At 46.3% G+C, this 27,671-nt stretch overlaps 1 protein-coding gene across 3 annotated transcripts in view; it reads right to left on the reverse strand.

Annotated features, from left to right (window-relative positions):
- SHROOM2 (shroom family member 2) overlaps positions 1-27,671 on the reverse strand; it is a 904,672-nt gene that overhangs the window by 602,498 nt on the left and 274,503 nt on the right. The window contains exon 1 of one of the 3 annotated variants that reach the window (XM_078657592.1): positions 3,008-3,279. The exons of 1 other annotated variant lie outside the window; for it this stretch is intronic. In XM_078657592.1, coding sequence (XP_078513718.1) covers positions 3,008-3,238 — 231 coding nt within the window. In that variant the 5' untranslated portion in view covers positions 3,239-3,279. Of the gene's footprint in view, positions 1-3,007; positions 3,280-27,671 lie in introns of those variants that run through there. One more of the 3 variants, XM_078657589.1, reaches the window with a different exon arrangement.

The following is a 27,671-nucleotide window of genomic DNA, read 5'->3' on the forward strand; positions in this document are numbered from 1 at the left end:
ACCCAGTTCCGTTTCTGCCTAGAATAGCGATCTGGGAGCCACACTGCACACTGGGACCCTAAAGCACAACCAACCCTACATGCATTAAAACGCAGCAGTGGTGCAAAGACAGAAATCTGTTTGTGGGCTTAGTTGACCCAATACAGAGTCCCCTTAACTGACTGGTCGTAATGGGACCCCTTCAAAGTGTCTGTACCAAACCTTTGCAAACTGATGTTGTTCAACAGTGACATCTGTTCACATCCCAAGTCAAAAACTAAACATAAAATGTGTTTTAGCTTCTTAGCCTGATGGAAAAGGTCTTCCAGCTCCTATAAACAACCCTGTAAACTTACTTCAACCTCATTAACCCAATGTCCCACTTGCACTAATGCATCTACATGGGGCTCCCAGCTAAGGCACTCTAAAAAAAACACCGAGGCTTTTCTCTTTGTCACCCGGACAGTATTACATTCAGACAACCAGAAGAACTTCCACTTACTTCCAAACTGAAAAAGAGCACAGTTAAAGGTGCAGATAGTTCATCCGTATTTGCAATGCTACTCCTGAGTTACCTAACCAAGGGTTTTCAGTGTTGCAGGTCGTCTAACCTCACTTGCTGTGATCGTCCTTTACATCTGCACAACCAAACTCAAGAGTTTTGGGGGACAGTCACTTGAGACTAAGTTATTTTTCCCACAATACCTAAAAGGTAAAGTGTAAATCCTCAGATTTCACAGTGATGAAGACTCCCTTAGCACATCTTGTCTATGGGCCCATCTGAAATTAATCTAGCTACGGCGCACACCTCTACATCGTGCTTAATTAACAACCCAACTCATATGACAATGAGTCCATTAAGACCTGCCCTAGCTACTTGCACACTAAAAGAAGAAAGGGCAAGGCCAACGATGAACTTTGTTTGTTGACCAAACCTCCCAAAACACATCTGTGATATAAAAAAAAAGAGTACTTCCAGTAGTCATGGCAGTCAGGCCTCCCAAACATCATAATCCCCGACTAAATGTATGCAGTCTTGGCTACCTTTTGTCAATATTACTCATCCTATGATCCACCTGGAGTGTTCGGAGGCATCCAAAAAGTACCATTCAGTATTACAAAAACTGTGAATAATTACATATGAATGCACAAACACATTTAAATTGACACGTCAATGCTGTAATGTCATTATATTCGAACATATACCTTCGATTAATACAATGCATCTGTGCTGTATTGTAGTTATATTTCTACTCACTGGGAAAGACATGTTCTGTTCAGCAATATTCATACACCACGAATAGTGCAGCCAGACTGTTCTGTGACATAGGTATATTTAAATACACCTTGAGAAATGCTGATGGCCCAGAAAACAGTTTTATTCCCATAGCAACATAGTTGCTTCCTGTGTTGTAACCAAGTTACAGTGATAACAGATGCTGTCAACTGTTGTGCTACATAAACTTGTTCATGCAAACTGAATGGAAGTTTGCATGCCAGTGTGGTAATAAAGGTATAAATTCCCATGCTACTACAGAAGCTGCATGCCTTTTTGATACTTTTGTCATGTTCATATACCAGAATAGTATGGCCAGCCTGCAATGTTTCAGAATTAGTATATCCAGGATGTAAGGTGCCTGCTTGTGCTGTAATACATTAAAAGATACAAACCAGATAGCCTGCCCTGTAATGCAATTATATTTCCACACCTTATTTTTGATGCTACCAATGCTGTAATACTTACATTCACATACTGAATTTTACAGTATGTACTTTAATACAGTTACACACTTTGATTAATTTTACAGTATTATACTGTAATACAGTTATACACACACGTTGATGAATGTTACCTGCGTGCTCAATTAAACGAGCAATATTCAAAAACAACTGGATGGAAGCTGCCTGGTTGTGTTGTAAAACAGTTGCATTCTCAGCCAGATGCATTCTGCCTGTGCTGAAAGATGGTTCTATACACCCAGCTGAATGGGTGCGGCTAGTAACATTCACCTTCCTATAATACACGAGGTCCCCTCGGAGTTGTACAATATGTATATTCAAACACACCCCGATTCAAGAACCCAGGCTGTGTTGTAATAAAGTCATATTCACACAACATGATATAAGCTGCATAGCTGTGCTGTAATTGGGTTGCATTCAAACGTCAGGACAGATGTTGCCTGTAAGAAATCTGTATACATTTACATCCGAACAAAAATGGTGTTGTTGCCCCCATACAACGTCATATCACAAATTCCCTCCCGTTTACAAAATCACAACTCATTATCTCCCCTGTCCTGTGCCCTCTCCTTAGATGCTACCTACCACCTGTTGCCCTAGCTTGCCCTAGTCCTGTGCTTCCCTCATATGCTCTCCACGTGTCCTCTCAAACCCCCATTTAATTCTCTCTCGTATAGCCAGGCTGACCCTTTCCATGTCTTTCCCTTTCTCTCAATCCCTTTCTCTACATCCACTTGTGCAACATCGTATCTCTCCCCATTCTAGGCCCCCTTGTTGCCCCTACTACTTCCTCTGGCTAAGGTTCATCCCCTGCCCCCTACTGTGCCCATGAAGCCTGTTGCTCAAGTGCATTCTCTTGCCCCACTCACGGTGCTCAGCAAGTAGGCCCTTCTGTTGCTCATCCTATGCTTCCCACTAAGGATGGATCATCTCTTGCCCTCTCTTAGCAACCTCTCCCGCCTCTACTCTGTTGACCCACTCTCGGCCTTCTGCCCACCATTCCCCTTAGTTGCCCTTCTCCTACCCCACCTGTGTCTGCCTCAAGCTCCTCCTGCCTGCCTGCATCCCATTCCCGTCCCCCCTGCCCCAGGTTCCCTCTTTTGCCCATCTCATATGATATTCCCTCTTCTCTTCTTCCATCTGCCCCCTACTGCTATGAACTAGCTTCTCATCATGGCCCCACAAGCTCTCTCCAGACCCATCTCTTGCCCTCCTTCTATGCCCCATCCTAGCTTACCCCTGCTGCCCCCTCTTAGCTGCCCGCCTCCCCTGCGCCCCTCCCCCTCACCTGCCCGCTAAGCCGCACGATTCTCTGCAACCTCCGCTCGTCTCCCAGCAGTTCCCGGAGCTGGGCGTTGCTCAGTGTTCCCAGGCTGCCCCCGGGGGGCGGCCCAGGCTCGGGGGGCCGCGGGAGCTGCGGCTGCGGGAGCATCTCTCTGTGTACAGGGGGCCGGGTCCAGCCTGACTGTATAGCCGCAGCCAGCCACCCGGGGGAGCCCGTGCCGCGCACAGGAGCCATCCGAGGCGTCCGTTGAATGCTGGAGATCCAGTAGGGGGAGCTCGTTTTCTGTCAGAGTCCTCCCCTTACGAGCCACCGTATTTTAAGAGCAACATATTTTTCAAAACGGGCCTTTCATCACGCAATCCGTTTCCCGCCACCTTGGAATTGTGTAAGTCTAACACTGTGCTCCCTTAATGATTATAATGTCTGAATTAAAGCAAGGTTTTCCATTATCACTCGTATATTTTTCAACATAATATACTAAGCAGTATTTTGCAATATATATACACGTGTTTTTGCCTGAATACTGTGTTACTCTTTTTATTTGTTAATTAAGCCAGGACGTACTCGTTCTAGCTCTATTTTTGGAGCCAAACGTGGTTTTGAGGTGCTAAGTCCTTTCATTGCTGACAAGATGCAGTTTTTTTAGGCTGCTTTAATTACATCTAAAACATTTGAAGATGTCCTTTTTGTTTGCTTACCGTTGACGTAAGAGCGCTTGCTCCCACGCTCGTCCTTTTTTTGTTTCTGTGCTCTGAATGGCCGGCACCTTAGGCTGGTACACAGCCTAGTAACATCTCATCCAATCAAAGGTGAATCCCCAAAACACGGGCCAGTAAAGTATTGTTCAAGCTTAGGGCTGTGTACGCGGTGGGGGTAACCACCTGCCAGCGACCCTGAGCAGACAACATGTTTACGAGAGCAAACTTACAAACAAATAACAGGGTGGGCTTTCTGTTCAAAGGAGGTGACGAAGTTAACTAGGTTAAGTGAGAACTTTTCAAGGCGAGAGTTGTTACTCGTTTAATGCAGAAAGAGGCAATTAATCATTTTATTTCACGCAATGTATTTAACAACGTGATTTGTTTTGAGAGTTACAAAATGACAGATGGACACTTTCAAGGACACGTCTTTGAAATCTGGTCTGTTGACGTTTCTGAACTTTAAACTAATTATTCAGCTGAGCCTTTCATTAGACAATTACCCCTTTAAGGACGGCGATAGAAGAATGCGATCTAGAGCCAGCATACGTGTCAACATTGGTTATAAGTGAGATCAAAGGGAACAAGTCAGGTCCCGGGCCGCGCTGTGATTGGCTGACGTCACGGGGGTTTCCCGGCCGGCAGCCAATCACAGCGCGGCCCGGGAATGACGTCACGGGGGTGTCCCGGGCCGGCAGCCAATCGCAGCGCGGCCCGGGACAAAGGGGCGGGGCTTAAAAAAAGCACCAGAAACGCCCCCGAATCGCGTTTTCGAGAGAAAACGCGATTGACAGCCTCTGCCTCCCAATGGCTAGCCTCCATTTATGGAGCTAGCCAATTGGAAACAGAGGCTGTCCTAACCTCACTATTAGAAACAACAGATTTCGATCTGGGAGTGGCTTCGCCCCTCGCCAGGTTACGAAACCTAAAAAGGGTTATTATTTTGGGAACCATAGTAGTGGAATGGGGTTTGGGATGAATGAGAGAGTGGAGGTAGAGGATATATTGATAGAGGTATAGGGTGAGAAATAAGGTAGTGCATTGGAAAAAGTAGTAGAAAGAGGTTTGAAATGAGTCAGAGAGTTGAGGTAGAGGATATATTGAGAGTTGTATAGGGTGAAAAAAGGGTAGTGCATTGGATATGCTGAATTAGAAGAAAAGTAATAAATATATAGATCTATAAGTATATGGAAGGTATATAGATGCATAAAGGAAGGAAGTATATGTAGATTAAACATGCATTAAATAAACTCAGACTTTCAAGTGTTGTACTTTAAATTAATGTTATTTATTTATATATATGTTTGTGAATCCATAGTGAAGCAATTGTAGATAAATAGTTATGTCTGCTAAATTACCATCAAAGTGAATTTTAAGACAACAGACATTCCTCATCATTGATTATTTCTCCACCTCCTCCATTAAAACAGTTTCCTCCAATATTGTGCCCAAAGGACATGGAGGCTAAAAAAGGGGAGGGGATGCCAATTGAAAGAAATCCTTAAAATACATTTTGACTGCTTCTAGAGAAGGCAAGCACAACTGGATGAAATTATATCGCCCAACTTGTCCTTAACACCCGAGGAGAATGTGGGTCAGGGTTCTCCCTGACCTTCAATCTTAAGATTTATGAGGTGTGGATTGACCCAAGACTCGGTCCCCCAGAAATTTGATTCTGGGATGTTCCTTCATTAAAAAAGAAAAATTACTTAACCCCCATATGTAAAAGAATATTGGTGGAGAGAAGAGTCCACCCCTGATCTGGAAGGCTCTATCCATATTTTGGCTTCATACGGCCATCCCATTTCCCCTAATATGAATAGCATGGACAGTATCATTTTTCTCCACAATCAAACTGCTAGCTAAACAATCGCATTTGTAAGATCTTGTGGTGGTCTTAACCAGTAATTTACTAAGTTTAACCTGGAAGAGAAATGACCAACTAAGCCTTGAAGTTGGTTATGCTGTAGTCAAAGCACCACACAGGGGATACGAAGATGAGTAATGAAAAAATAAAAGTGGTAAGATTAACATTTTCAATTAGAGAAAAAATTTACTTGTTCAAGGAGGAAGTCCATTGCTTAAGTACTCATCATAACCAATAAAAAACAATCCAAAAGTATTTATAACCCTGATAAATCAATAAATACCGGGCTAACACTTCTGCCTTAGAGTACCCCAAAACAGAGGGAAGTAGAGCCTACTGGAGAAAGAAAATCCTAGTTTTTGTAATTTTTTAAGTTCACATCACTCCTAAAGTGGTTTCCAAATCACATATTCTCGTCAGAAAAAAGAAGGGGATGAAACAAAGAAGAATTAAAAGGAAAGGCCCACAGGAGGTGCACTTTTCACAGGAGGCTGATATTAATAGAGACACACACCTCAACACATGGAGTCGCTAACTTTTAGGTATGTCACCGGAACAAAATATTTATGGGCCACTGTAAGACATAGGTTTATTTAGTGACCTTTGTGGTCCACCATGACAAGGATTGTGATTATTACTTAGGTGGGTGTTTACCCCTCGACTAATAACCCAAAGTTCAACCCCCCCGGTAGCTGTGGCACAGAGCAGACAGGCATAACTTAGGGCAATTTGTAAAGTATTTATGCAGTACCTAAACAATAATAAATTCAAAACACAACATTAGAAAAATACCAAATCAATTTAGGAAAATAAGTATATTTTAATAAATTAAACAAACAAAAATCAATAAGGGGAACTGGATATATGAATTTTTTATATTTGAAAATAAAAAGTGCAAAAAAGCATTGTGCACCAATGGGAGTCACAGCAGACTGGAACCTTGGCACAATTTGGGGCAGACCACAATAGAGCATGGGACGGATACAAAGACCAGGTTTGATCCAGTCGTACTATTTACCTTAGGACTTAGGCTCAAAAATGGAATTCCAAAATCTTCAACAGGGCAGGGCAGCAGACTGTAACCAATGAGAACTCTATAATCTCAGATAGTCATCTGATGACATTCCGGTGAAACTATGGGTTTTTGCCAGGAAAGCTCCCAGTGGAAAAAATATGCATTTCGTGGTCATGGAAGGTCCTTCTCCAGGGGGATACTTTTGGTGCCTACACTCAGTCGACATTTCTTCATTCACATATATTCTCTTTTTTGGAGCTTGGATTATTCCAGAGGTGCAAGGCTGCTGGCTGCAGACAGAGAGGGCATTAGAAGGCAGGATACCTTTTCAGCAAGATCCCGCTTAATCGGATTTGCTGCTGTGAGAAAGATCAGAGAGGGAGAAACCTGAATTTCTAGCCCGGTGATAACACACCACAGTCGGATCAATTTGGCAGGTCTTTGGAGGCCAAACGTTTTCTGGTTTTCAGGGGTGGGAGTCCAGCCAAACACAGCAAGGAGTTCTAGGACCACAGGACCAGATTTGGGAGTCAGGACTCACCCCAGCAGAGGCCAACAACTGGCTCCAGGGCAGGTCCTGCTGGACCTGGACAGCTAGCCACTTGTAGTGCTCCTGTATCTTGAACAGAAGGCCGGTCTTATGATCCTTGGAGTCTACTTCTTTGCCATGGGTACATCAGAGAGTATGTCCCGTCCTTCGGGGCCAGGGATTATAGGATCTTAGAAACAGACTTTGGTGGTCTGGACTCACCCCAGCAGAGGCAGACAGCGGGCACCAGGGATGGCCCCTTTGAAGTAAATTAAGCTCCTGAGCACTGCTCAAATGGTCACCCTGCCAGAAGATCAGAAACAGCTCTCAACACCCAGACACAGATCTATGCTCTGGGAGCGGTTTTCACACTCCATTCAGGCTTCTACACTCTGACAGCTGCAGCTGGAGACTAATGCAAATTAGCCTCCAGGGGATTTAGGCAGGGAAAGGGTAACTTTCAAAAAGTACCCTTTCCTTTCCATTTATTAACAATACAGTCTCATTAGTGAATTTGACTTTTAAGAACATGTTTAGTATTAACATTCTACATATCCTACTTGTAAATACCATTCACCCAGCCTAATGTGCTATAAGGCCTACTTAGGGGTGATTTATTAATATTGAAAAGTAAGGTTTACACGAGCCAAACGGATTCATTTTGACAGGTCGATTTGAAGTTATTAAATTGCTCCAGTCAGACTGCAATGGTAAGCCTGAAGTCATGCTTTACACTGCCAATGAAGTAGAAGGACAACAGGTGCTGCAGTTCACCAGTGACATTTAACCTACAAAATCTGGGCACACTTTGTGCCATATACAAAGGACTTATAACTAAGTAAAATATGCCAATTCAACATTGATAAAAGAGGGAACACAGGCACTTTACTACTGGTTTGCAGAAGTAAGGTGCAGAGTTCGGCAGCCAGCAAAAACAGATTGAGCAAAAATCTTTTGCACACCAGGCAAAATATGGTTATTTATTATACCTGTGAAGCACTAAGGCTAAATAAGTGAAAGATCCATCTTCGTCTACTGCAGAAGTATGACAAAAAAATGTAGGAAGACTAACACTGCTGTGGAGGGCCAGGTCTGAGCTCAGCACCACAATAAAGGACTTGTCTTTAGTGGTCGGTAGATCGTCATCCCCCAAACCATGCACAAGGCAGTTGAAGTACTCGCTCACAAGGGACACAAGGGCATCACCAAAACCAAAGCTTGTACATGAGAAAAGTTGGTGGTTCCAGGTATGAACCAATACATAGAAGACCAGATCAAAGGGTGCCAAGCATGCCAATTAGACAGTGAATCAGAATGGTCCATTCCAATCATCAGCCAACCACCCAGTAAAACTCCTGGGCCCACATGAGCACAGATTTTGGAAACTTTCCAGATGGGAGAAAAGTGATAGTTGCCATAGACACCTACTGCTGAATCCCTGTTGTGGAACTCGTGGAGACCGCAGCATTTGAACATGTCAATCCCAAACTACAAAAAATATTTTCCAAAGTAGGATTGCCAACCGAACAAAGGACTGCCAATGGTACACCACTCAATCAATCAATCAATCAATCAATTTGTAAAGCGCGCTACTCACCCGTAAGGGTCTCAAGGCACTGAGGGGGGGGGGGGGGGGGGGGGGTGCCGCTACTGCTCGAACAGCCAGTTCTTGAGATGTTTCCTGAAGGTGAGATGGTCATGGGTCAGTCGAAGGTGTGCGGGGAGGGAGTTCCATGTCTTGGCCGCCAGGTAGGAGAACGATCTTCCTCCGGTGGTGGTTCTGCGAATCCGAGGGACGGTGGCGAGGGCGAGGCTGGTGGAGCGGAGCTGGCGGGTGGGATTGTAGAACGAGAGGCGGTTGTTAAGGTATTCGGGGCCCGTGTTGTGGAGCGCTTTGTGTGTATGGGTGAGCAGCCTGAACGTGATCCTCTTGCTGACGGGGAGCCAGTGCAGGTTTCTTAGGTGGGTAGATATGTGGCTGTGGCGAGGGATGTTGAGGATGAGTCTAGCGGAGGCGTTCTGTATGCGTTGCAGTCGTTTCTGGAGTTTGGCTGTGGTTCCTGCGTACAGGGCATTTCCGTAGTCCAGTCGGCTGGTGACGAGGGCCTCGGTGACTGTCTTCCTGGTTTCGGTGGGGATCCACCGGAAGATCTTTCGGAGCATGCGCAGGGTGTTGAAGCATGAGGACGAGACTGCGTTGACTTGCTTGGTCATCGTGAGGTCCCTTTCAAGGGCATGATTCCCAAACTTTTCTGCGCAATCTAAATGTGCATCACCGCTATATTACACGTCGGTGGCCTCAAGCCAACAAGAACGTGGAAAGGCTCATGAGAACACTTAAAGCACTGTGGATTGGAGATGATGAGGGTGAAGACTTGGAGTGGGCATTCCATATGCTTTTAACTACTTACAGAAACACCCCACTCTGTGTGACTCACTGCTCTCCTGAGACAGTTATGTTTGGCCAAGCTGTGAAGGACACTATCCCGGCAGTGCTCAAGTTGCAGCTGAACAGTCTCAATGTACACCCCAATCAACAAAGGAGGGCAAAGAGTACTGAGCCATGGACACCCAGTAGTACTAAAAGACTGGTACCCACTATGGAAGGTCTGCACCACAATGAGAAAGGGACATAGGTGATGATGTCCATAAAAGGAACACTGATCACTATGCAGAAGGGCATAAAAAATATACTGCTTCACCACCAGGGGAAGAGACCCTCCCTGGACAATCTAAGAAAGTGGTCAGATCACCACCCAAGTAGCAATTTCACGAAGAAGCTGAGAAAGAACAAGCCCATTATGTAATCGATATCATCTCTGGTCAAAGCCAAATCAAAGACTGAAAGACTTTGTGAGTGCCATGTCTGGCTCCTGGAGGTCAGGAACGACACACCCAAGAGAAGGGGAGGGATACCTGATAAAGTGGACAGTAAGGAACCAAAGTAAAAAGAGAAGAGATGTGGTGTGCCACCCAGCAGGCGCAACACTAGTTGTACACAACCCATGGCGGGACAGGTGTCCACCAGGGCTTATTTGCACACTGCATTGAGGCCTCGCGGGGGTAGGCCTACTGAGATACCACACTGTACGTCTCAACCTAAGCATTCCCGTTAAGGTGTTTTTTATGGCATGTTAGACATATAAGAGGTCATGCCTCTCACAGGTCACTCAGTATACTCGACATTACATTACAGATGCCTGTTCTGCCAGGACATACACTCTCCCCTTTCTGACTGTTAAAAGCTATGAGAATCAGATTGCAAAATGACATATATAAAGCTATCTCACTACCAACGTAACAACATGAAGTACGGATGTTCAAAAATATTTTCATTTGCTATGCCAATAGGCACCGGTGCCATCATGGTCACAGCACATCAATCTTACCTGGGCATGGGTGCTTCCACTGTGCACATGACACCTTTCGGCACTGAATTAATGCAGACGGTGCTTGAATAATGGAAGCACATAGAGGAATTTAGATTCATCCCTCGCAACCATCAAGCATGTCCAGGCACTTGAGTAAACATCTCTGTGAAAAGCTAGCAATAGCTGGAGCATATTTATTTGGATGTGCAGCAGACTAGCACTTATCTAAACGTTCATATTAAACTGTTGAAACTATACACAAAAATGTGTTTTTCATTATAAAGGCTGGCACGTGGAAAGAATTCAGCTCGGGTGACCTTGCTCCAAGTACAAACAAACCCCGCACAAGCCTAGCTGTTCAAAATGAGCATTAGTCCACTTGACAGCAGCAGAGCAGAACTCAGTAGAAGCCTGGAATGTATCAGCCGTGTCCAGATGGAAGGGGTTCTGGACATCTTTCAGTCAGATAAATGTTATGCGGCTGCCAATGTCCCTGAAAAAGCGAGACACAATCTGTCCTGTAGAGCAACCTCTAAAAAATATTTTTTAAATATATGTTGTTGACTGCAGAACTCTTTTTGGAGGAGCGAACCTCTCTTAAGGCTTTTCAAGCAAAAAAAGAGTTTCAGTTAAATTTCACAGGGGTCTTGTAGAAATGAAAAGTGAATTGCCCACAAAAAGAATGTCAGTTAATATGTAAATGTTTAAGGGGCAAAATGACTAGAGGGAAATAAAGGGAGCAAATATGCTGCAGCCACTTGTAAAATCCAAACCACTGGAGTGATGTGATTCTGCGGTTGTGGCTTTTTACACACAATTATCACATTTGCTACTTCATCATCTGCTGCATAATCTGCAGATTTTAACAACAACACATTTACTTCTATATCAAACGGGTCAGAAGTTACAAAAAACGCTGCAACGTGTGTTCCAGTGCAGTGGAAGCCTCTTCACAAAGGTTGGCTGGGCATCTTTCAGGTGCTTATTGGTGTATCTGGTTTCTAAACTAGTACTAATGAAGAGAAATCTTTACCTAGTCAGTGTTACAATGGGTAAAAATAAAAAATAATGAACTAATACTCATAGCTGCCAAGGTTTCAAATTGAGTGTGTGACATTTTCATAATTTCAGTGAATTTATGAGTGACATTTCAACGACTATGAGTGACACTTTCTCGCGATTAAAAATCATGCAATTAAGACAAGGGAAACTTCTAAATAGCAGAAAATTACAGCCATTTGAGCAATAAGAAACGCCAAGTAAGTTTTTTAAACTGCTGAAGAGCACCAGAAAGGAAAGGGCACTAACCCTTGTGCTCCCTCTTGTTTGAGCAGAGGAGCTCGCCTCAAGTTAGTCAACACATCTGTGCCAGTCAGTGTGTTGCCGGCCCGGCCGGCAGAAAAACATCACACTGACTAGTAAAGTCTATATGAGTGAGGTCAAACAAATTAGAAAAGGCACATTCTAATACTGCTTGCAGGTTGAATCCCGTTGGCGGCTGATGACCTTTACACAACTTTATTGCGAGCCAGTAGCAGGGCCCCACCCGCTCTGCCTGAAAAATCTGCAGGATGGTGAGAGGACTCAGGGGCCTCTGAGAATGACGCGTGAGTCATGACGACAGACCCCGGGCCTCCCACCCCCCCCGCAGAATGAGAGAGAGCACTGAGAGCCCTGGCAAAAACTATACGCACCACCACGGTCACTTAAGACAAGGCAACAAGGTAAGCTAACAACTGACACACTACAGTCACAGTGGCAGGCTGCCTCAGTGACCAAAGTAAGTAGTAGTAGTACTTACGGTTGTGAACAACTTCTGTACTAGTCTCGGACAGTGGAGTGACTGTGGCACTGGCAGGCACTACTGTCTGTCTGAGCGCCGGGGCCGCCGCGGTGGACATAGCCGCACGTGATCATCGTCGGCCGCACAGCACTACATGCAGCAATCTCCTCGCAGCGCCCGATGCCTCGCCAGCATGATTGGTTGTGTACTGAAGCAAAAGTTTTGAGGGGTGATTGGTGGTAGCATAGATCAGTGCACAGGGTATTGCTGGTTTGATGCTACGCGGCCATGATGGAGACAGTCAGTGCTGCAGGTCGATGCTGCAGTATCCAGTCCCTCCATGGTGGTCCGGCAATGCCGCTGGGTAATACCGCACACTCATCACAGCGCGCAGCCTTCCAAGTCAACTCCAGTCCGCGTGGAGTCCCCGGTTGCCGCTTCCGACAGACCTTACTTCCCTTCTGCAAAGGACATGAGGTATTGATTCCCCCACACGGTGCTGGCGCCACAGTTACTGAACGACTGAGAGGGAAGGCCCCCTCGGGAATTTTATTTCACTTATGCAGGCGGCCTGGCAGATAGTTTGTAACATTGTAGCACTAGTTTAGCACGATCGATCGTGGCATGTTTGAGGAGAGCTGAGCAGCAGGCACACAGGTGTCAGAGGCGCGGGCGCTAGCACCCTAGCGTTACCGTGCCAGTTTCAGCTGGTGCTGTCAGCAGAGTGCATGCCAGTCCGTGGCATTAAAATGCGTGACAATGAGGGGCGTGGCTTGCAGCATGCCGAGCTAGACGTGCAGCTCGGGAGCTCCCGGCCGCCGACTCCTTAATCCGTCGTAAAATCGATGTCACACACTCAAAAACAACCGACAAAGTGCAGATGAGCCTACAGTAACTGCAGCGCTGTTGGAGGAAACTTACTGGAGCGATCGGGACCCAGAATTTGCAGTTTGCCTGGCCGACGAACGAGTGAGCCGTGGAAGCAAGATGGCGACGCCGGCGTGGCATTAAAGCCGGACGACCATCGAAGAGTCTGGAGTGGCCTACGGCAGCAGGACGGTCAATTGGCGGACACCGGTAGGACTCGGGGCAGGAGGAGTGAGTTTGGCAGCCCGATTGTCCGGTACGAGCGACCCCGATACCCGGCTGCACCTCATCAAGATGGCGGCATGAGGAGGACGGGGTGACCAGGAGCCCGCACCGGGACGGTACAGGCACGCCGCGAAGCGGACCCCGTCCGGAGCACGAGATCCCCTGAGGCGGCAGCCCCGACGGGCCCGAGACAGTGGTGAGAGCCCCCCCGAGCCCGAGCATACCTAACCAAGATGGCGGCGTGACTGGTCGGCGGACCTCGGGGGTCGCTCGGAGGACCCGGCCTGGCCAGGGACGGTACATGTGGTCCGTAGGGGGTCCCGCACAGACGCTGGGGGAGCCGGCAAAGCAGGAAGTGGACACTAACTCTCCACGTACCCGGCCGCCCTTTACTAATATGGCGGCGGGGTAAACAAAGCCCGCGACTGCAGGCAGCGGGCCCGGGACGGATCCGGGGCTTTCCAGGGGACTGGGTGGAGCGCCCCTGTCAGAGGCTGAGACGGGCGGCGGATCCCGCTGGCACGCCAGCATTGAGCGCCAGACAAGAGGAAGAAGCCTACATCCACCCTGACGGACATTGGAGGAGGGTGGCCCCGACGGCGGTGAGTGCGGTGAGGCTCTGCGAACAGTGAGTGGCGGGCAATAGATTAAGACGACGCCCCTGACCGAGGCCGCCGGGAAACTGCAACGGGAGACCCACACTGATCCCCGATACACATACTCTCCTGACGTCGTATCCCGGCCTGGGCTAACCTTCTCGGAAAGCCGAATTTCCACAACCATCAACCCTGGGGGGTGCCCCCCTGCAGGAAGGTTCTCAGAGAGCGCCCAGAACAACTTGAGGGCTATTGGGACAGGTTTGGCAGTGGGCCCATCGCGGAACAGCGACGGCACTCCGCAAAACGTCTCTGGTGCTGGGGATATAAAAGAGTGAAGAAGAGTTGAGACGTGGGGTCGCATCGGGCGCACTGTAAGGGCTCTGGTGACGGATACACGCCGTGTGGACATACTAACGGGCGTGACGGAGCAGTGCACGGAGGTGAGAGCAATACAGCGGCACCTGAGGAGTACAGACCCACACCAGATAACCATGGGGAAGAAAGAGACTATACCCAAATCCCTGAAACAAGGCCCAATGGACAACTTTGCGACTTCCCGCCCGGGCAGGGAGAACCCCAACACAGCGCAGGAGGGGCCAATAGACACTGGTAGACTGCTAGCAGCTATTCAAGCATCGAGATCAGACATCCAGGAATCTAGAGCGGCTCTCAAGGTCAAAATCGGTGAGGTGGGGTCGTAGGTCACCCTCCTGCGACAAGACTTCAGGAACTTGTCGGCAAGAGTCACAGAAACGGAAACACGAATTGGGGAGGCGGAAGACTCACTCACCACGCTCCGAAAGGACATGGTGGAACTCCAAGCATCACACAGACAACTCCTGTGGAAGGTGGATGATGCGGAAAATAGGGCACGCCGCAACAACCTGCGCTTTGTGGGATTTAGAGAAGGAATCGAGGGGAACGACATGGCGGCCTTCCTCCACACGTGGCTGTCTACGACCTTCCCGACGGCACGCTTCTCTGCGTGCTTCGTCGTTGAAAGAGCACATAGGGCACTGCTGGCAAAACCCCCTGAAGGTGCGAGACCTAGACCGGTGTTGCACGCTTTCTGAACTTTGCGGACAGGGACTTGATACTCCGGGAGGCCAGGAAATTGGAAAGGGATGCACGGTGGGTGGAACAAATCAAATCGGAGGACGGGGGTATGCTGTGCACTGATGGGGAGAGGCATTCGCGACCCACTACGAACGATTTTACGGAGCCAAAGACCTGGGGGACATAGATGTGGCGTTACAATATAAGGCACAGATGGAGATCCCAACACTATCTCCTGACACCTGCACGGCGCTGGAAACGGACATCACGTTCGACGAGATATCCGAAGCCATAGCGAAATTAAAAACGGGCAGGACGCCAGGCCCTAACGGTTTCCCAGCGGAATTCTTTAAAAAAGCGACCGATCTCCTGACACGCCACCTTAAAAACCTCTTTACTGAATCGTATCAGCAGAAGACGCTGCCACCGGACCTCGCTTTGGCCACCATTGTGCCGATATACAAGGAAGGCAAACCCAAAGAGGATTGCGCATCCTACCGCCCCATTTCCCTCCTTAATATGGAAGTGAAGGTGATAGCGACGATCTTAGCAACTCGCATGAGATCGGTAATCCCAGACCTTGTCCATATGGACCAGTCGGGGTTTCTCCCTGATAGAGCGACCAAATTAAACCTCAGGCGCACTCACAACTGGTTGCAAGAAGTCAAGGGGAGGAGCGAACCGCACTGGTTCCTCTCACTCGACGCAGAAAAAGCGTTCGATGCGGTGCACTGGCCCTTCCTCATGGCGGTGCTCCAAAGGTTTGGCTTCGGACCAAAACTGCGTGGCTGGATACAGCTCCTATACACGGCCCGAGAGCGCGAGTGAGAGTGAATGGGAGACTATCCCGCGAATTCCGAGTTGAAAGGGGTACACGCCAGGGGTGCCCGCTGTCCCCCCTCCTATTTACACTAACCATCGAAATCTTGGCGCTTAATATAAGACGGAACCCGGATATCCAGGGCTTTTCACTAGACCCCTCTGTAGCCGTGCAGGAAAAAATTTCACTTTATGCCGACGATGTTCTGCTGTACATCACCAATCCCGACATAACAGTGCCAGAGTTATTTAGGGAACTGGACAGCTTTGGGGCAAGAGCAGGCCATACCATAAACTGGCACAAGTCGGTTCTCTATGACCCACAGGGGAGGGAGCAGTGGGGAAACGTCCCTGAGCGCCTGGTCACTACCTCCACAGGCTTTCAATACTTGGGAGTGTATATTACCCTAGACAGGAAACTATCATTCTCCAAAAATATAGACAGAATCATGGGGGACGCTGTGCAGGACATGGATAGATGGAAACGGTTGCCGCTCACGCTTCTGGGCCGGGCGGCGATGTACAAAATGATTACCCTGCCTAAGTTTCTCTACGCGCTCCAAAATGAATACTACCCGCTCCCGACCACTACGATACAGAAGATACATGCAGATCTTCGCACCTTTCTATGGCTGGGAAAGCAACCGCGGATAGCCCTGCAGACGCTCCAACGGCACCAATATAGTGGGGGAATCTCCCTACCTAATTTAGAGGCCTACTACTGGGCGGAACACCTGACTCCGATAAATGACTGGATTCATGTCCCGGCGGACCACCCGACATATGCACTCGAAAGATATAAATTGTCACCCAAAAACATACTGTATTATCTGTACGGTGGTAAAGTGAGGAAGTCGCTCCTACCTGCGACGGTAATCACACTGAAAGCTTGGCAGCAGGCCACCAAACGTACGGGATGGGAAGGAAGACCCACCAGACAAACACCGTTATGGCACTGCCAGTGGCTGACAGAACTCGGTAAGCTCAGGGGCTTCCAACGGTGGGACGACATTGGTATATCAAACATAGGCGACGTAATCTCCAGGGGTGAATTGAAGTCATTCCAGGCACTCCGGACTGAATTCGGGCTACACCATTCACAAATGTTTAAATACACGCAGCTGCGACATGCCTGGAGGGCACAAAATATCACACTTACGGAAATACCTGAATACGCACCACTGGAGGGCAGACTCCTCCAGGAACATATAGTGGGCAAAGCGGTTTCCCTCACTTACAAAACCCTGACGAATAATATGCTGGGTGACTTGACGAGACTTAGGGGCATATGGGAAGCAGAAGTGGGGGTAATGGAAGATCTAGACTGGGAGATTGTCCTCATGCACCCGCGAGAAGTAGCGATCAAATCTAGGCTACGTCTCATTCAATTAAACGTGCTTCACAGGACGTATTTCGACAGAGAACGTCTCCTTAAAATGGGGAAAATAAGCGACCCAGCATGCCTTAGGTGCAGCCGACAGCAAGGGGACTTCTACCATACCATGTGGGGGTGCACAAACATACAAACCTACTGGTCACACATTTTTACTGAACTTGGAGAAGTTCTAGGGGTGGAACTTACGCCGGAGCCTAAGCTGGCCCTATTGGGCATGACAAATGAGGTAGACCTGCCGCGACCTCAGCTCACTTTCTTGGTATTAGCGTTGGTAGTTGCCAAAAGAGACATAGCAAAATATTGGGGGGCCGCAGAATCGCCGGACATTGAGGAATGGAGACGGGGGCTAGACCTCTATATGGCAGCGGAGAGGGTGACATACAAGGCGAGAGGGTGCCCCAAAAAATTCCGTAGAGTGTGGGCCAAGTGGAGACAGTATCATGGCTTGGAGGGGGGACAGTGAGGGAGTGCACCGGAGGGAAGGGGAGGAGTGAAACGTAAATGTGTCATGAAAATGGAACTGTATTCACTGTACACCCCTCTGTGAGGTACCTCGGGAAGTTGGGAACAGGTTGTGAATTAGAAATGCTACAGAATGCGGTTATGTGGGGGGGGGATGGGACGGGGGTTGAAGGGTTGCACATGAGTATGTATATGTAGCCGGAGAATAAGCTTCAAAAGCAGTCCAAGGAGTAAGACGTGGCTCGGAACAATACAGTCGCAGTGGCGGCAGTTCAGTTGAACAGTTGGGGGGGGGGGGTAGGAGTTGGGGGTTAATGGGGACTAAACTCAAACAGAAAAAGCAGATGATCAATCTGATTTGAAATGCCAATACCAGCTCCGCTGGTATGCCCTCAGCACGAAACCTACAAACGCCGCCCGACCTCCGGGGTGTGGGCTGAATGGCCGTGTGACACTGTGTTCTACATAATGACTCTCCCGCGTCCGGGACGGCTGAGTTATGCATACTATGCTGGTAGTTTTCTTTGTGTCTGCAATAAAAATAATTTATAAAAAAAAAAAAAAATGCGTGACAATACATTTCAGTGCGGTGACACGGAACACTGCACTGAAATGCGTTAGTTTCACGTCAGTTGCGTGATACTTGGCAGAACTGAATACTGAAATGTGCCTTTTCATGCTGCATAACTTAGTCAATCTTTGGCATACTTTGGTCCTCCCCTGCCACATAAATCCAGTGGCTCTGACTAAGAAATCCTATCGACCTATTGACCTATCTTAACATCCTCTCCTTCTTTTTCCATATCATGCAGACACACAAATTAATCCTGTTGAACAGGCAGCCTATTTGATTGGTTTTCGATGTAATTATTTAGAAACATAAAACATGCTTCCTAATTTACAGAATCCGAATAGGTGGAATTTTAAATTCATTAAGTGCACTTACGAATTTAAAAAAATGTGCCACAAGGATGAAATGTAGGCATTGGCAAGGTTGGGATTAGGGATGGAATTGAAGGAGGACATGGGAGGAGAGGTAGAGAGGGGAGCTGGCAAAATTAAGCATACACAAACTTGCAAATTAGGTGCGGATTTAAAATCAATTTTAGGCACATTGCCACACTAAAAGCTCATCCAAATTTACTCTTGTGAAAGACAGAAAAATGTTTTTCCAGGGTTTGAAAAAAGATGTAACATAAGCACATGGAAGGAATTTCTTGACGGAAAATATTTTCCCATTCGAGAAAATGTGTTACTCATGCAAATGTACATTTCTGCATCTTTTAGTGATACAGAATGTTCCACCTGGTGGAAATTCCGCAACCACATGTTTAACCCATTAGATTACTCTTTGAAATAAACATTGGTTGTGGAGCTCCAAGGGTACTCTAGCGATTCTTTGCAAACACATAAAAGTAGGAAATGTACTTCAAGCAAAGGAGTAATTCTTCTGGTCAGGGTTCAAAGGCTAGCTTTGAGAACAATGCACAAGATATTTATTTTGAAGTTTTTGACAACAAAGAGTTGTTTCCTGCTATCTCCTACACTTCAGCAACTGTTATCGCTCCAACACTTCCTTCGGATGTAAAACTATGCCAATGAGGAGGGTAGGAAGCAAGTCACTCACTTCGTTTACCCACTACTAGCCCATGTCAAAAGTGCTATAAAAATGTTCAGAGATCATTTTAGTAAAATAAAACTTACAAAGACTACGCTGATACAAACCTTTTAATTAAATACATTATTTTCCTAAATTGCATTTCCTTTGATAAAGGCAAAATTATCACTGTAAACTGTTAATTCCGAGGTTGTCTGCATAAGCATACCTAATCACACTGTCAAGACTGCGCCTTGTAATGAGATATTATGTTCAACAATATTTTTAACGATTATAATCTTTCAATATAATCTAATTATTTTTTATGTCAATTATCCTCATTTATATTTGGAATGGACAGAAGCCTTGAGATTTCAGTATAGAGAGCTGCTTCTATTTTGGTTTAACCTTGCAAAAAAAAGTATAACTCTTTTCCTTGACATTTGTTCGATAAACAAATTCAGTAAATGGTCCAGCACAGTTCGGGACAACAGCTCGTAAAAAATTAGCAATGTGATAGCCGAGTATGCTTATGTATCTGACAGGAAATGTCTCTTTTCGGCATGGTCACCCCACATTTTTTGCCATTTTCTGGACCGTCTTTTTGTTGGACTTAGAACTCTGCACTGTTACCTTCTGCCGATGTAAAGTGCCTGTGCGTCCCCTTTAAACATTTTAAGTTGGTTTAGCCTTGATTGACATATTTAATTTGCCTATACAACCCTAGTAAAGGGTATAGAAAATGTACCTAGGACCTGGAAATTAAATGCTTCCTATGGACTACATTACCTGAATTGCCATCCAAATGGTTGGCCTGTAAAACATGTCTTGAGGCCTACCATGTGTAGCGTGACTGCAGGAGCATAGCAAGCATTTGCAATGCAATAGGTCTTGCATTTACAAGAGTTTGAGCTATTGGAATTGTAAATGACAATGCCTTTTATTTATCTGTTTTGATAATTAACACATAAATAAAAGGCATTGTCATTTACAATTCCAATAGCTTCAACTCTTGTAAATGCAAGACTTATTTCATTTCTAATAAACGTCGGCCAATCTCCCAGGCTGCTTGGAACGTGAAAGCGTGCATGGAGAGCTGAATGTTGCAGAAAAGCATGTGATGCCTGCAGTAGGAGAAACTCATTAAAGAAAGTAGTGCTTACAGACTAAATAAAACATACCTCGTAACAACAGAAGTAAAAGTGTCAGTCCTCATGGGAGGTTACAAATGAAGACAAGGTGGTACTAAGGAGGGACTAACAAGCCTATTAACGAATTTGAAGTCAGCATTTAAGGACAATGACAAATATGGACGGAGAGTGGGGGGGGCTTCAAGTCCATACTCAAATATATAATGCCTCGCAAAGCAGCGCATGCGCTGCCCAGGCTCAACCTAAATACCTGCAGGAAAGCTATAAAATGTACGTTTTTGGCAGGCGAGAAACCTTGCTTTTAAATCTAAATAATTGCAAAAAGAACAGATGATGGACAGAATGCTGGCAATTCAAACATTTATCCCCAGTCACAGATATGAGATAAATCCATTGTGTTTTTGCTCGCCATGCCATTCCAGTTTGGACCCAGTCATATGCAAATCAGTCTTGACCTTCCTCCCCATGGGAAAAGTCCAGCCCGAACTGCCAAGCAAGGTCCTCCCTGGACCAAAAAACAAACATCCTGGGATCGGTTTTGGGGTGTCACCCCTCATCAGCCGGGCTAGCTTGTATCCAGTGGTACAGCGAGCCCAAGACCTAAGTCTGGGCATGCCCGGCGCACATAGGGCGAGAAACCAAAAGAGACACAAATGATTGACGGAATACGGTAACAAATCAAACATTCGCCCCAGTTAAGAGATCTGGGTTAAATCCGTTGTTTCTATGCTCACCATGCCACACCAGTTTAGACCAAGCCACATGAAAATCCGTCCTCACTTTCCTCCTCATGGGAACAGTCCAGCCCGAACTGCCAAGCCATGTTCTCCCTTGACCAGAAACAAGCACTCTGGGACCGGTTTTGGGGTATCACCCCTCATCAGCCAGGCTAGCTTGAATCCAGTGGCACAGTGAGCCCCGGACCAAAGTCTGGGCATACCCAGCGCTCTTAGCACGAGAAAGTAAAAGACACACAAATGATGGACCGAATTCAGAACAAATCAAACATTCACCCCTGTCAAGAGATCAAGGTTGAATCCATTGTTCTCATGCTCACCATGCCACCCCAGTTTAGACCCAGCCATATGCAAATCAATGTTGACTCTGCTCCTCATGGGAATAGTCCAGCCCGAACTGCTAGCCATGTCCTACCTGGACCAGAAACAAACATCAGGACCATTTCAGGGTATCACCCCTCTTCATCCAGGATAGCTTGAAACCATTGGCACAGTGAGTGCGGGACCCAAGTCTGGGTATACCCAGCGCACTTAGGGCGAGAAAGCAAAAGACACACAAATGATGGACAGAATGCAGCCCAAATTAAACGCTCACCCCAGTCAAGAGATCTGGGTTAAATCCATTGTTCTTATTCACCATGCCACCCCAGTTTAGACCCAGCCACATGCAAATCAGTCTTGACCCTGATCCTCATGGGAACAGTCCAGCCCTAACTGCCAAGCCAGGTCCTCCGTGGACCAGAAACAAGCATCCTGGGACCGGTTTTGGAGTATCACCCCTCATCAGCCAGGCTAGCTAGAATCCAGTGGCACAGTGAGCCCACTAGAGGATAGAAGCAGCACAAAATGTGCATTGCTTATCTATGAATAACTTACCAGTGAACCACCTTCTATGGATTACAAATACGTTGGTTATATTTGGTGTGATGTTTTCATATTGCCATATGTTTGAATGAGTTTGTGCCATCTCTTTTTAATCATACTGCACAGCAGGAATTTGTTGGATCCCAGTATCAGTCTATATTTCACTATCACCTCCATCAGGGTAGATACTGACTTTCAGTGTCTCAAAGTACAGTCATTTACATACAGTGATGTCTGTTTACTACCCACTACTGCTAAACTTTAATCTACCAGCAAAGCAAACAATAGTAGTGAAAGGGGAATCCATGGTAAATAAAATCTCGTTTTTGTTACAAGTTGTTTGAATCAACTAGCCCAGACTTTAATTTTGTCTGAATTCTTGACCTTGTTAAATGGGGTGAAACTTTATGTAGCCCCACATCTACCTCCTCTGCCTCTTGCTCTCCCTCATTACATTTCTCAGTTTCTAGCCTGATATTTAGCCTGTGCTAAACCCACGATTCCTTTCTCACGCTCTGCCCACTCCTACATTTCTATTGTCTGCCCTTTTCCACTTCTTAATTTAAGGCTCTCAGTCTCCATCATTGCTGCATCTACCCTGCTTTGCCTCTTCTGCTGCTGTCTTTCAGACTAACCAAGCAGACTACCCGTTCCTGTTCCAGATCAGCAAACAGGTGTACTCTGAGTGCTTTGAGGATGCTCTATCTATTTTCAGGACTCTTCCTCACTCCCTCTCTGCTGATCTCTCTTCTCCTTTCCCTCTTCTAGATGCTCACGGTGCTGTACAATCAGCCATCACAGCACAATATGATATAACATTACGAGCCACTACAAAGATTGACCAAAGCGCAAATTCTATCAAGACTAAATTAGAGCAATCTAATATATGTTTTGTACCTACTTATAAGTTATGGGACCAGGGTTCTAGCGGGTGGGCCGGGTAGGCCAGGCCCACCCAAACATGAGCCTGGCCCACCCAAGCATGGGCCTTAGCCCTCACATTGAATCTACCAATGATGCACAACGATAATAAAAAAAATTACTGATAACTCTGGTGATTTATGATTATGATCGTACAGGAGAGCAATCATGTTGTCTGTTGGTAGATTTCAAACGCAGATAAACTCAATTTCATGTGGATAGCTCAGTGGGTTACTGTCTTTGTCACATAGACTCTGCACGACCCCCCTTCTTCCTACCTGAATTACATTGAATTGGTGCATCTGGTAATTTTCCTGTATTAACCAGCCGACATTTGAACTCTTCGTATACTGAGCAGGTTATGCTGTGATAAGTATGAACGCCTCCCTCTTATTTTGCATTTTCTTCCGCCTCCTAACATTAATGGGTCTCGTCCAGATCCACTACGAGCATGCGACATTTTTTTCCTTCATAGTGTTGGCATTACTAATATTGCCTTCGGGGAGGATTTTACTGTTTTTACGAGTATTCCCAAGTAATTCAGTTGGATTGACACTTTTTTTGGTCTAACGAACCGCCTTCTCCTCACACCTAGTTTGGCTGCTTTACTTTAGTGCATAATGAGTGGTTGAATTCACTTCCGGCACACGCTCTAATCCGAGGCCCTTTTTAGGTTTCGCCTGGCGAAAAGCTGCGCAAGCAACGGTTCGCGCAGGCGAAAACTTTTGTAACAGTATGGAGGTTTCGTCCCGCCTCTGTTTCCCATTGGTTAGCTCCATAAATGGACGCTAGCCATTGGGAAACAGAGGAGTCTGTCATTCTCCGAGGCGACTCGTGGGCGTTTCTGAGAATTTTTCTCATCCGGCCCCTTTGGACACGTCAGTGCGGCGGTGGGCGGGGTTTATTATTTTTTTCTTTCCGTGTTGTTTTCGTATTTTCAGGAGTGCCTTCAGCCGGATTGGTGTTGTTTTTATTTGCGTTCAGGTAAGATGCATTTTGTTTAAATTTTTTTAATTGTTTGTTTCTGTTTGTTTCTCCACTTTGTGTGTCTCGTTGCTGCCCCGTGTTGTGAATGTTTTGCTTTGCACGGTATGCTTGTTACTTATGTTTTTTTTTGGTCATTTCCGATTTTCTTTGGATTGTCTACGGCTTGTGGCTTCAGGTATCTTTTTCCTCAAGATAAAGGTAAGTGCAACACTGTTCCGACATGCCCCGTGTTTGTTCGTGTACCCCGTCTTATGTTGTCTCCCTGTTTGTTTTACGTCTTTGTCTGTCTCGTTGCTGCCCAGTGTTCTGAATGTTTCGCTTTGCACGGTATGCACCCCCTCTCATGTTGTCTCCCTGATTGTTTTACGTTTTTTTTGTGTGTCTCGTTGCTGCACCGTGATGTAAATGTTTCGCTTTGCACGGTATGCTTGTTTTATATGTAGGGCGGGAATGTGAGATACAGCAATAACTTGTAAAGATAGCGCCAGTTCGGTATCTGAACTCATTCTTAGCTTGTTGGTTTTACACTTTCCGAAGGTCACTTTTCACTCTTAGAGTAAGGGTGGAAATCCCGTTTGCTCAGCTTGGGCATTAAGAGGGATTTACATGAACAAATCAGGACACTAGAGCGAGCAAACAAGATTTCACCTCGCCACTGTAGCTATGCAATACAGAAATGAGGTTAAAACGAAATCACTAGGAATGGACACTGTAGCGCAAAGAGGGGGAAAACACTCGGCAGAGGCTTGATCAGTCTTAGCTACAGATCTGTCAAAAACTTACTCCAGTACAGGGGGCGATATTTATGCAGCTAAATCATACAGAATATGGAGACACGTCACCTCGTAGAGTGATATCGGTCCCAAAGAAATATATCCACTGAGATTAAAGATATTCGTCCACAACAGCAATGTTGCTTGAAGCAGCTCCACTTAGCACTTTGTTTGCAGCAGTCAGCAATAAAGTCAGCCCTCAGCAAGGTTTGCAGATTAGTTCACTATAAATCTATTGCAAGCGGTGGACTTCCAGCACAAAAGGGGACTGGACTGAGCAGCTGGTAGCTTTATATTTGCAATGCAGGCTCTGCGAAAGTAAACCTCAAAAGCGCGTCTTCAGCAAACCAGCCATTACTTGAAGCTTAGGCATAGGGCATATGGGCTCCGCAGGAAACCGCAGGGAGAAATAAAGCTGGAGTGCAAATGAAAAATAAAATGTTTGAGAACAGTTGCATTGTTGTCGCCTTGGATCACATGGCGTAGAGAAACCAGGCTTAAAAGAAAAACAATGGAAAGGTATGTGCCGAAAACGCAAGCATGAAAAAGTATATTTAATTTGCGCTCGGAATAAAGCAGAGTCTGCTGACGGCTATCCATGCACCACATGAGGTACAGAAGCACTTTTACAAATACCAATCTAGTCAAGACTAGTGGCAAGCTTAAAAAACAATTACAGATCAAATACGAACACTGAAGGGAATTCCATCAAGAGGGACCTTCTAGTTTTTAATTACACTGACATTTCTGTGCTTAATTACAGGGGTGATCGACTGCTACCTAAACTGAGACAGGTTTACCCAAGTGTGAGAACACTGAAAGACAGCAAAGTGGTAGAATTAGGGTTAGAGGGTGGCCATTTCGGTTCTTTTTCAACTATGCCCAATAATGAAAGAGCAATGGCCAATTATTTTAAACAAAGAAGAAATCTCGGGAGTATTTGGTGTTTTTCATCGTCCAGTTCTATCTTAAAGAACAAGCATTGGAAATGCAATAGGTTTCGCATTTTCTTGAGTTAGGACTATTGGCGAGGCTAGCTGGCTCAGACGCAGACCTATGGGAGCGTTGATGTGTGAGGGTAACAGAGGTGGCAGGATTCCTAGTCGCTGCGACACGGGGTGATAGGAGCGGCGTATGACAGAAGTGAGGGAACTTGGAGGGCACAGCAGTGGGTTTAAAGGACAGGTGGGAGGGGGGGCGACTCGACGTGAGCTTTAAAAGAAGGGGGGGAGGTATTGGAGATGCTGTGTGGTGATAGGTGCTTCGGTGTGCGTGTTTGGGGGGGTGTGAGGGTCCGAAAGTGGTGAACGCGAGACAGGATGTCACAAGCAATGGAGATGTTTATAAGGTGGGTGAGGGCTTGGCCGTCCGGCAAGCTAGGCACTGGAAGCGCTTGCTGCTGAGGTGTGTGAGTAGTCTTATCCTATCAGAAAATCGGAACAGAGAAATAAGGTGTACCTCACACTGTGTTCCGGCTTTTGATTCGGTGAAAGCTCGTCTGTTGTCCAGAACGTGGGACTGACCTACCCGTCAGATTACAGAGCAGGTACGTTTTGTTTCTCAGCCTCCAAATGTTGTGCAATTGTCTCTGGCAGGACTGGAGAGCATGTGTATGCCTGTGTGAATGTCTATCTGTGTGTGTGTGTTCATGCATATATGCTTGTATGAGTGAGTGCGTGCTAAAAGGTGTGTGTGCGCAATTTGGAAGAGCCTGTTCGGTGGGTTGGCAAGGTTGGGAGCCGGAGTCAGAGTTGATGGAACTGTTAATACACTGTGTGATTTTTATGCAGTTAGCTAAGTGAGGAAAGCAAACTTGCTGCTGCAGAAGAATTACTATTTATACCAGATTTCTGACTGCTACTTAAGAGTATTGGTTCGCTTGGAGAGAGGCCTGCCTTCTTTCTTGTACCTGTACCACTTTAAACGTATATCAAATGAAAATAGAGACTTTGGCCAATACACCACTAAATAATTATGTTTACGAGGAAAGGGGAAAAACCAAGGAGAGTTTTGACATGTGGAAAAAGTGGAGGAAAAGGAATATTGAAATTTGCAATCTGTGGAGATTCCCAGTTAAGGAAGGGGTGGTGTTCCTTCGTTTCTGCTTACATCATGGTGTATGTGTATGCAGAAACGGATGGATGTGTGTGTGTAAGTGCGTGCGTGCCATTTACTTACAGGAAATACACGGAGATCATAAGTGCCCAGAAGCTCCGCCTCGAGCTGCCAAACCACCCCTTGGCTTTCATTCACAGCGTGAGTCCGAGGGAGCAGCCATGTCTGCGCCGGGTTTACCAGTGTGCCGCTGTATGTGTTTGTGCATGGGTGTCTGTGCCTGTCTTTGGAGCAAGCCGCGACCCTTGACCTCCATACAAAGCTTCAGCAGAGGAGCGTCATGCTCTAGGATGGATCTTGCAGGAGGCAGGGTGGGGCAGGAGCCAACACTGAAGTGGAGTGGAGGCAACAGGTAGGGCGGAAGACGTGGGTGGAAAACGCTTAAAAGTGGGCAGTGGTGTCTATTGTCCATGTAATAGCTCGTCCGGAGGGTACAATAGGTCTCACATTTGCGAGAGATTAAGCTAATGGCAATGTAAATGACAATGCCATTTATTTATCTGTTTTCAAAACCAACACATAAATACAAATGTTGTCATTTACAATGCCAATAGCTCTAACTATTCCAAAGGCGAAACCATTGCATTGTAAATGCGTGTTGAAAAAGCCCTCCCCCGAAATGCGATTACTTATGGCAGTGCACTGCTCGCTTCTGCATGTTTTCCCACAATAACTATAGACAATGTAATTGATTATGGCTCACTCCAAATTACGCAATCAGCATGAACGCGTGATTGACTATGGCTCACTCCCAATTACGCAATCAGCATGAACGCGTGATTGACTAGTTCTACATGCTCTTGATAAATATGTTTCTGAGACCTGATAATTACTT

This window comes from Lissotriton helveticus, chromosome 8 (assembly GCF_964261635.1).
Source record: "Lissotriton helveticus chromosome 8, aLisHel1.1, whole genome shotgun sequence".
In the NCBI taxonomy this organism is placed as follows: domain Eukaryota; kingdom Metazoa; phylum Chordata; class Amphibia; order Caudata; family Salamandridae; genus Lissotriton; species Lissotriton helveticus.